At 35.1% G+C, this 11,299-nt stretch overlaps 1 protein-coding gene across 2 annotated transcripts in view; it reads left to right on the forward strand.

The window, feature by feature from the left end:
- Nucleotides 1-9,591, forward strand: part of retm (real-time) — a 52,124-nt gene extending 42,533 nt beyond the window's left edge. For both annotated transcript variants that reach the window (XM_089636429.1, XM_089636430.1), the window contains exons 10-14: nucleotides 3,727-3,846; nucleotides 5,405-5,540; nucleotides 7,134-7,264; nucleotides 7,360-7,523; nucleotides 8,989-9,591. In XM_089636429.1, coding sequence (XP_089492555.1) covers nucleotides 3,727-3,846; nucleotides 5,405-5,540; nucleotides 7,134-7,264; nucleotides 7,360-7,523; nucleotides 8,989-9,076 — 639 coding nt within the window. In that variant the 3' untranslated portion in view covers nucleotides 9,077-9,591. The remainder of the gene's footprint in view (nucleotides 1-3,726; nucleotides 3,847-5,404; nucleotides 5,541-7,133; nucleotides 7,265-7,359; nucleotides 7,524-8,988) is intronic.
- The last annotated feature ends 1,708 nt before the right edge of the window (nucleotides 9,592-11,299 follow it).

Below are 11,299 nucleotides of genomic sequence, written 5' to 3' on the forward strand. Positions count from 1 at the left end.
CTGGATCTCCCTGCCTTGTGTGATACTAATCCAGATATCAGTTTACAATTTCCGTACCTTTTATGACGCTGTAAAGCTGTGAATAAACTAGTTTACTATCTTCTGTGATGTTCTGGAAATCAAGTTTACTAATTAAGCAACTCATAAGGTACAATCAGCCAGTTTTTATTCTCCGTACCTTTGATGCAATAAACCAGAAAATCAACTGGTTTGACTATCCTCATGTATTTTATGATTCAATAAACCTGGGAATCAACTAGTTCACTATCCTCATACCTTTTATTTTTTAAAAAGAAACATTCCCGGGTTACGAACAAACCTGACAGTATTTGAAAATCTCCTACTACCACCACAGTAAGCGGAAAATATTGCTTGTGTTGTGATAGGGACTTAGCCAGCCGAGGAATTGAACGTGCGACGCCTGGATGGGATACAAACGGGAAGCCAAATCAGCTACTGAGCGGTCATGATATGGTTCAATAAATCTAGGAATAAACTGGTTTAATATCCTCATTAGGGTGTCCCAGGACATAAGGAAGAATTTTTTTTTCATGAATTTAAATATGCATACCCTCTTATTTTATTCCATTTGATCCCAATAACTCATATAATAAATATTATTTTGATTAAACACCGGCTACCCGTGCCGACTTGATGCCAAACATATGGTACAGAGTTAATACGGAAGGATTTTCAACTTTCATTTTTGTCGGATAAATAAAATTTAAAATTGCACAAATGTTCAATTATGTAGTATTTTATATTTAAAAATGGTTTATTGATTAAATTTTTTCTTCATAGTTTGTTTTTTACAGTCAGGATAAATCTTCCGGTGTTCCTGAACGCATCGTAACAAAAAATATTTTTGTTCCTCTTTGACCGTGAGATTAAGCCATGAAAATCTTGCATTAACTTAACAGTTCTTTCAGCTGTATCATTCACTACCCTCAGCGGCGACACCTTCTTTCTGACTTCTTGATACGAAGCATTATTTGACCACATCGTAGGGAATTCGTTAAGAAAACTGGCGTCTGTGTTCAGACGATCAAACAAATACTTGCTCTTAACTGAAATGAAGTCGTAAATATTTTTCTCTGAACCAAAAGTCACTAAATTATGATATGAACAAAAACCTCAATACAAAACATAATTTAAACTACTTAATAAACTTACCATACAATTTACCATCAAGATCTTCCTTCGATGGGATGTAACGTCTGTCATGGGTTGATAAATTATTTTTTTTGATATTTCGAGCATTTTTATTTTAGTTGTTTGATCCACAGCGTCGTCAAAAAGCGATAAAATAGATCCTTCATCGGTCAAATACCATAACTGCTTACAGAAATAAAGCTGCCATTGAGATGTTTTCATCAATTTTTTCCTAAGCCTTCATCGATTTCAAAAAGCACAAGTCCTGGTAAGGTGCTTTAACTGCTATAATACATTGTAACCATGGCTTGACATAGGATGTTACTATGAACAGGCAAACGTCTAAAAGTGCCGCCTTATCCTTACCGGTTATTTTAAATTGCGCACAAATTTATGATATTTTCAAGGAATAAAGCGCCTTTGCCATCCATCGAGCACCTGGATGCCGAATCTTAAATTTTCTCGCTGTATCTCCTCCTAAAACTATCACACAGAGCTCTAAAACTCTCAATAGTCATCTAAAAGTATTTTTGTTGTCAGTGCAGTACGGTAAAAGTCAAGCAAATCATTGATTTCGGAAGCGGTTAGGTGCAATTTGAGATTTTCTCTGTAGCACTGAATTTTATCGGGATCAACATTTTTACAGTTATCTCGAAACTTTTTGAAGAGTGGAATGTCAGGGCTTGTAGTCACTTGACTGATTTTTACTTCAAACACAGCCTTAAAAAACTAACTATGGCTATATTTGGTATATATTGACAGTTAAATTCACTTTCCGGATATTGTAGAACAAAACTTCAAGAACTTGTCCATTAGATGGCAGTTTAGAACCCGATATTTGGTGTTTTACGACTCCTATTAAAAATATACTCTTTTTAGAAGTGCGTAAATCTAACAACATCTTGCCTGAACGAGTGATTTTCGTTTACTAACAAAATAGCAAGTTACTACAAGCTCATCAACACGTTTGCTCGCTGGCGTCTTAATGTACAAGTACTGACATCTTTCGATGCAAGTCGGCACGGGTTGCAGTTGTCCAAAGTAAACGAAATTTTTTTTATAAGTGTTTTGTCATTATTAAAACAAAATTAGAGGGTATGCGTTCAAAAATAACAACTTTAATTTTTTTGGGACACCCTAATCCTCATACCTTTTTATGATTCAATAAACCTGGGAATAAACTAGTTTAACATCCTCGTACCTTTTCTGTTTCAATTGAACTTGTAACAGTTTACCAACTCCGTTCCTTTTATGACATAAACCTGATAACAAACTTAATTTTGTAGGCGCATATAGTAGAGCCATGGAGTCCGGTGCCGCACCATTTTTACCGTCACTTTGACGAATTCGGCTCTTTAGACAATGTAAGGAAACATCCGTCTCATGTGTATTGTCTGTGTGTGAACACCTCGAGCTGTGTCTGTCCCCCGGTAGGAACATCCTCTCAATGACCCGCAGTTTGGAAACCAGCAAGCAGTTAATACATATCCGCACCATGTATCTTCCCGTATAGCTATGTGTCTCACCGTTGTCTCATCATTATTACAATAGTCTACAGAATGTTGTATTGCACGGCAAGTGAAGTCCTCTGTTTGGAAGTCATCTATTGTTCATCCCTTCACTCATTGTTGATGCAACCGATTATTACACTTGTCGTTAGTTACATTCTATGTGCTTTACGATGGAGATCAATACAACTTTCATAATATTATTGTAAGTCACAAGTTGTATAGCTAGATTCATTACTAAGTATCGTCACACCCTGCGGTATATTCATATTATCGCACATTCCTCTCATCCAATCCAATCTAATGGTCATTAAAAACGCAGTAAACACATTTTACAGAGCGATAGATTCTTGCCGCATTTGAGATATACATTATTATGAAAATGATACTTCACTGAAATGGAACGTATCATTTTCATATTAAATTTTCCTTCTTCTCAGTGCAAAGTCCGCTTTCCTTGTAAAGAATACAATTTCTAATCAAAAGATTACACGGCAATACAATTATAGTTTGTATTCTTGTACTCAGGGAGCATTAAAAAAGCAGCTAGGAATATTTTTCTAGCAATTACAGCTTCTAATTAATCTTCTGTTAATTTTGTTACACACAATCTAAACTGGGCACAATGTTTCTTTTCTCAAATTTACCTACAAAGAATGTTTCAATTTCAGCACTAAGATTTTGTACGCTTTTTAGGATTTTGACACTCTGATGTTATGGATTAATAGTTTTATTTTAAATTTGCCTGCAATGGAACTATGTTTTATTATCTCAACAAGACGGTAATCTACCACTCTGTATTCTGTAGTAACTGATTTAAAAATTGGACACATTATAATGTAGGTGAGGTTATATTTATCACAAAAAATTGCACAATAGACAATAATATTATAATAACCATTTTTAATTATTCATTTTAATTTGGTCCAACCTCAAACTGGCTGTAACATCGCCCCTATTGGTAGTATGAAGTTTGACTAGATTCAGCACCTTCCCTTCAAGATGGCGTCAAGTATACCTTGTACTAGGATGATGTTTAATCTTGCGTATTGTGTTGGATGCGTAGTGCGCTACGCAGGAGGGTGGCCTGGTGCCCAAGAGCCTGTACATGAGCACTGCCGCTACGGACAGGGGGCCCTTCAGTGAGGACAGCATCTATCGCTCCGTCAGCCTCTCAAAGGGCCAGGTCAGTACTTTAAATCACATATCTACCATTTTTTATTAAATAGTCCAAGAGCCATCATCCTGGGTGTAAGCTACCTTTAACTCTTCCATAGCATTGGTTGAGTTAAAAGTATAAAACAAATTACTAGGCAAGCGTAATACTTGCATCTTAATGTTACCAAACTTAATTCACTTGCATGATGCCTCATTCACTGTCGATATTTTCAACTCCTAGTTCAGTAACAGATAGTTTAGCGGCCATCTTTTGATGTATGTCAGAATATAGCCAATAAACTCTAAACCTCCTTCTCTTTAAAAAGTTAATTTTCATTCAATATATAGTAGAACCTCGTTAATTCGAAATCCACGGGACATCAAAATTTAAATTTCGAATGAACGAATTCCCACGTAATTTGAAATTGCCCCGCTCGGCTGCCCTTCAAATTCGGGTGGTATCTTAGGAGCTAATTCGTATTAATACAAATTATTCCCGTGTAAATCGAATTTTCGCAGCTGATTACCGCTGCGGTCGGCCCTTTAAGTTCAGTTATTCAAAGTAAATTCGTAAAAATGCGATATGTTTAAGCGGCCGACCCTTTAAATTCAGATATTTTATGTAAATTTGTAAAAATATGATATATTTCCGCGTAAATCGAATTTTCTTCTCAGCGGCCGGCCTTAATTTATAAATTTAGTAAAAATACGATACTCTTTGAAATTCAGATATTCGAAATAAATTGGAAAAAATACGACATTTCAGTGTAAATCGATTCACATTTACAAAATAATAATACAAATTAGGACGATGTATAACCACGTAAAAAAAATTTTTTTGGCATTTTCCGCCACGGCAGTCTTTTAGATTCAGACTTACGAAATTTTATCATTTATTATCGCAAAAATTAACAAATTAGAATTAAAAACCATTTCAAATAAAAAAAAAATTCTGTGGATTTTTCGAATTACGCGTTTTTTCGAATTATCTGGGTACGAATTAACAGGGTTCTACTGTATATTATTATAATCTAATAAGCAGGCAGCATTCTGCTTTCACAATAAGTTTAACAGTAATTGAGTTGTAAAATAAGTTAATTCTTTCTTGTCTTCATCTTCTTTCCATCTTCTATCGAATCCAATTGGTTCATAATAGTAGCATCGATGATATGTTGTGAAAGTTTATTCGATGCATCCACTACTCAAATGGATGCGTTTCCTAGGATTGGATGCAAAAGGTTTTTTTTTTTTGAGTGTCCACAGAGATTTATGTTTGTGTTGGCGGTGAAGATTTTTTGGATGCCATAGCAACTATAATGTCCAGATAAAATTTTGAATGTCTCAATCAAGTCACCACTTTCTCTTCTTTCTTTTATTATTGGCAATCTTAATTCTTTGAGTCTCTATCTTCATATTGCTGGTTTCTCAAAGCTCTTGGTATTTTTGAAAATAATCCTTGTACTTCTCTCCATTTGATCTATAAATATATTATTTTGCTTGACTTATTGTTTCGTTTTATATTGGTAAGGTAAGAGTGGTAAAGAGTATGGTAAAGCTGAAGTAAAAATGAAATGTTGTATCTACAGGTCCATGAGGTAGTGGTGGAAAATGATGATCCGTGCAGTGTCCTCACCTGGGACTTTGATGTCATGCGACAGGATATTGCCTTTACAGTCTTCAAGACCAACGTGGCATTGCCCAATATCGAGGGAGAAGACAAAGGTAATCCACATGTCTTTAATACATAATATAATATGACTTTGTGCACTGAAAACAATAAACTTAAAAATAAGCTACTAAAACCAAATACGTACCCTAGAATATTGACTGTACGCCCAACTCTTTTGGCAGTATTTGCATACTTGTATTGCGCTAGAGGCACTATAGTCCAAGCGATGACCATAAAAATCCCATCCCATAGGCCACATGAATGAATATCTCGTTATATTAAGGAGAACCTTGTGGTCTACGCGGGCAATTTAAAAATGTCGCTAGAAGAAAGGTATTTTTCGCTCGAATAATTGCGTAGACCACAAGGTTCTCCTCGGCCGAATTTCGGCCGAACGACATATTCGTAAACAGGGAATTTTTATCTAAATTCTGACATCGATTTCATTCATGTGGCTGATGAGATATTTTGCCGCATCTGGAGGATATCTACAATGTCATTTGTTAGGTACTTCTCCCCACACAAAAGTTGGCCGAACGATTTTTTTTTAATTTTTTTTATTTTTTTTTTTTTTATAATATTATCAAATTTAATCTAAATTAAATTTATAAAAAAATTAAATGGAGTTCTACGAATTAAACACAAAAACAATAAATAGATTTTTTTTTTCATAACAAATTTGCAATCAACTTTTGCCGTTAGTTTTAGTAATGTGGCACGTCGGATATTTTCATCCAAAAATTACACCGGAAGTCGTCGCTTTCCAGGACTTCTCCAGGGCCGAAATCTGGATGAATGTGTTTTTTTACTAATCTTATTTGGGGTTAAAGCCCAGAACTAATTTGGTTCATGTGGCCTATGGGATGGGATTTTTACGGTCATCGCTTGGACTACTAGTATAGCATGATGCATTCCTGACAATGGCAGTAAATAATTGAATTTATATAGTAATATGTAGTGTCGGTAGGCTTATCATTAATATAATATGAGCAAAGTTGAACAAAGTAAATATTTCACATAAAATCCACTAAAATGTATGAAAGATAACCAGGCCGCACAACTCGCGCCGATAGGAGGCGCTAGTGTAGCATACTGCCATGAGAATGTATGGGAAATGTTAGAAGTTGAGACATTTATAACTATTCCGCAGTATTTGCTAAAGCTAAATAGCACAACTTTTGAACTTTTCATCTAATTGTTTTATGACGCAATTAAAATAAAATATTGTTGCCATTTTAATAATAATTCAAGTATCTACCTAAAATCATTTCTCTAAAACGCAGTTGAGTAGGCACCAAGTTCAATGATTATGTTGTATATTTTATTTAGTTATTGCTTCTCACAGAACACAAAGCCTAACTTTTCGCATAATAATTAACCCACAATAGCTTGTATCGAGGTTAACACTTTACACATTTGAGTGTTGCAATATAAACTTATCACTACATACATAAATACAACGAGAAAGAAGAAAAAAACATGTTTCATGAGTCCACAATATTTGAACCATAAATAAACCATTAAAATTATTCCCAAGAACAGACAAAGTAAACATAAAAACAACTAGGGTGACACTCTGTTTTTAGCACATGGAACTTATACGAAATGTTAAAAATTAATTACTATTATTGAATTGTTTACGGTAGGAACTTGTGGTCTCCAGACGGCCAATGATGTTGACCATCATCGCACAGTTTTGGACAAGTCCTGGACGGAGGGGCAGCAGTATCGCCGTGTGGAGCCAACCATCATCTGCCACGATGGGGAAAGTATACAGGTTAGTTACTGCGAATATGTTATTATGAAACAACTAAATCATTAAACAAATGAAGTGGACTGTACCTAACTGACTGATTTGTAATATGTATTTAGGGCTCTCATGTGATGACGGACACAGGCGCCTACGTGCTGCAGTGGCGCTGGCAACACGGGCCACCCACCCCTCACCCACACCACCATGATCTGATGGACTCGCTCACGCACACCAAGGCCCAGCTCATGTACTTCTATGAGGTGCTGAACTCTCACGACTATAGGTAAACAATCTACCATTATAATTTGACTGAACGTAGCTCTTCTGTTTAAAGTCCTGTTTTAAACCGATCATATTCCATTTTTTGTACATTGTGATTCCGGTTCTAGAGGGTGGCCATTTCAATGGTTCAGTAAAGATTATTTTTTCAAATGTGAAACTGTTGCGTTTATTTCGACTTTCTTACTAGCATTTTTCAATATTATGGTGGTATTACCAGTCTGAAGAAAGTTTGAAAAAAGAATGGTCGTTGGGATGTTCACATTTATTTGGACAAATTGTGTAATTCCTTATTTGAAATTTAAAAAAAAAATGGTTTATAATTCGGTAGGTAGGTATTTAAGTACCTACTTACAAATCTTATGATGATTTATTAAATAAGAGAAAATTTAAAACGATGTTCTTTTGTACGCAAGGTCTACTGTTCACAGAACTATGTACCAGTATATATACTTGTCTGTTATTTTACTCTGTCATAATTCTGAGAGACCATTTTTTTGCATTGGATCCTAGCTTATTCATTTTGTCATCAGGTTGATTAGTGAATCCCACTGAAGAGAAAAAGTGATAGAAATTTTTTGTGTGCATGTTTGGTGTACCGTAATATGGGACGACTTTGAAATCGAAGGGTGACTTTGATTATCTTGGTTTTTTGCATAATTATCACTACCATTCAGAAATTACTCTCTTATTTTTTTTTTTTAAATTTCCTTCAACATGGTTACAATGAACCTTCGAAAATAATGTTAAATTATAATTTTAGTTATGTTCAAACATATTGATGGTTTGATTTTATTGTAATTTTTTTTTTTTAGATTTTTTCAGACAGACAAAATATTATATATTTTATAAATTTCTCAACAATTATAATAATATCATGTCATTTATTTTATAATGTATATCAGTGTCTATCGATAAATAATATAATAAGATAATTACTAGAATATTCAAACTCGCATTTTTTTGTGGTTGGCGTCCCGTTGTAATAAACTTATAAAAAATGCTATATCACTTAATGCCCCCACTCTGAAAAGTGACTTATATTTGTCACCATGTTTTTTTTTTAACCCCCAAATCACATTATACAATTGTTTTTTTACATTTACATCGGTAATTTAAATATGTGCGATAAATATGACATAAAATTTTCCCACACAAATGGTTTTATAAAGAAGTTTTTTGTTTTTGTTTCAATGTTAAAAATTAACAAAGTCACCCCATTTTGCGTTACCCAAAGTAATGTCAAATTTTATTTCATATTATTTTTTTACTATGAAGTTTCATTATTCAGCAGTTTATCAGTTTCGTAGGCCTCTCTGGAGCCTAGGAGTCAAAAGGTACATGTAAAGTGGCGACATCGGTTTTCTTTTAAATTGGTGTATATCACATTTCTAGATATTACCTCTTCAGTGGTAATTCTTCATCTTTTTATGATTAGAATTGTGAAGTGCGCGTATTGTGTGGTTTAGGGGATCCATGTGCAGCCTGCAATCGGGGGCCAGCGCCTTCTCCGCCCTGTCCGGCCACTCGTGCCCCAGCTCCTGCCCATCCAGATGATGCGCGGGCCCGTCGGGGAGTACCCCGGCTCCGCCCCCGCTCCCCGATGAGCCCTGACGCCTCGGGGCCCCCGCAGGGTCTAGCCCAATAATCAAACAACTTGGAGACAAGTCGAATCTCATTTTTACTTTTGGCTATGCGCAAGGTTACTTTAACAGGGTGCTCTCAAGCATCTTCACGTTTGATACGCACGTTCTTAGCTTGATAAGCTAATGCGGAGGATGGTATACTGCAAATGAATTTAATATTCTATAAGCCTTACAGATTCGTTGCCTTTCGGCCCCTCGAAGAAACATTAAGTCATTTTTGCGATTTTAATAAACTTATATTTGGCTGTTAAAAAATGTCCTGATACAATATAAAATCTAAATGTTAAACAGTCTCGATTGATCTGTTCTCAAGTTACTGCAAACATCTCAAAAAAAAATTATTTAATTTGTAAAAATAAAATTATTTTCGTATACAATTTGCATACTATGAAGATTTACATTGATAATATCGCAGGGGCGTAACTACAAAAACTGGTGTTTTAAGTCGATTTCTGTAATGCCGTAATCATATTTATTAGTGACACAAAGGTCTATCTTGTAAATACAGCCGTTTAACCGTTTGAGTGCCAAAAAATTCATACATTTGCCTGTAAAATGCCACAAAAAAAACATTATTTTTTATGAAACTATATATTTTTTTTAAACTTTGAATTTTCAAGGATTTCGATAAATCAAAATATGATATTGGTTTAGAATCACGCGGAGGAGGATCCCGAAGTCCAGGCGTTTCGAAAAAATGAGAATTTTCAGTAGAAAAATTGGTTCCAGGAGGTACATTTGAAAATGAGTAATTTCCGGTGTTACTCTCCATTTCTTGGTCACGATCCGAAGAATTACTGGAAATTCGCATCCTGCGGTTGGGAAACACAGGTATGACATCACTGACATCACTCTCATCAGAGCTACTCTTACTCGAACTTGAATTAGAGGAGTGGAAATCGTCGCTCCCGCTGTCAGACATTTCAGAGGACGCCCTCGACGTTATATTTTTTCAATTATTTAAAATAAAGAAAATAATAAATGAATCTGAAATTTAAACGGTTTACTACGATCTTACAACTATTAAGATAATATTTACCAACGCCGCAGCACCACACCCGACGTACGCGCGAATCAGAATACAACTGACGCAATCGACGGAAATCGACGATCGGCAATCTTCGTTAAAACACGAATCGACGAAAGTCGACGATTGGCAATCAAACGGTTAAGGGATACAGTTGGGCGTACGAGCATTCCAGTCTTTATTAGCGTTTGTCTCAAAACTATGTTTTTGTAGATAGGCCCCTGTGATCCTAAACTCCCGAATATATGCTTACAATTTTTTAACACAACAAAGAATGTACATTTTTCTACGGATCTGCACTATCAACTAATTTTATTAAAAAAAATCTGAGTTAGCATAGTCCAATTTGGAGCCGTCAATATAAAATATAATGTAATAACTTTGAAATCGCAAAAATGGTGTACAATTCTTTGACCCTAGGTAACGAATATATACGTAAACAACCGTCTCATACCAAAACATCAATTTATTTGCCTTTTTCCTTTAGAACCCTGTCATAGTAACCTTCCGTAGTGTTGAATCTGAATAAAACACGTCAGCTCTAGACAACGAATCTATCAAATCTAAATTAATTATATTTTCTTTTATTTACAGTTTAGTTTTGTCCATTTTAGCCATAGATAAATAGAAATAAAGGAAGTGTGGGATGGAAGCGTGCTGGTTGTCACCGAGCCACAACCAAACGGTAATGACCATCGTAGCGGCTATGCAATGAAAGTTATGCGTTTTGTGTGTAATTAGAAACGAAAGCGGGGTTTCTCTGTGCCTAGATACGATTTGCAGTTATATGGATGAACAATGCCGTTGACACTTTTCGTTCAATGCCGGTCTCCTTCCTTTTTTTCTATTGTCTATCTTTGTTGGTGGTTTGAATTGTAAATCACCCGTTATGATTGTAAATCGGTTAATCACCTCTGAAAGATTGCAATAAACTCTGTGAAATAGTGTATAATTTAGACTAGGTAAGTTCTACAGAAATAATTTATTTTTATTCCATCTTGGTAATTAGTGTTAAGAAGTAAAATGGTTATAATTATATCGAATACTAAGGCAATTCTCCGTGCCGAATCACAACTCAAATACGTATTTACACAGCATTTAAAATTA

Source organism: Hesperophylax consimilis, chromosome 10 (genome assembly GCF_061612785.1).
Source record: "Hesperophylax consimilis isolate HC1 chromosome 10, BYU_Hcon_1.0, whole genome shotgun sequence".
In the NCBI taxonomy this organism is placed as follows: domain Eukaryota; kingdom Metazoa; phylum Arthropoda; class Insecta; order Trichoptera; family Limnephilidae; genus Hesperophylax; species Hesperophylax consimilis.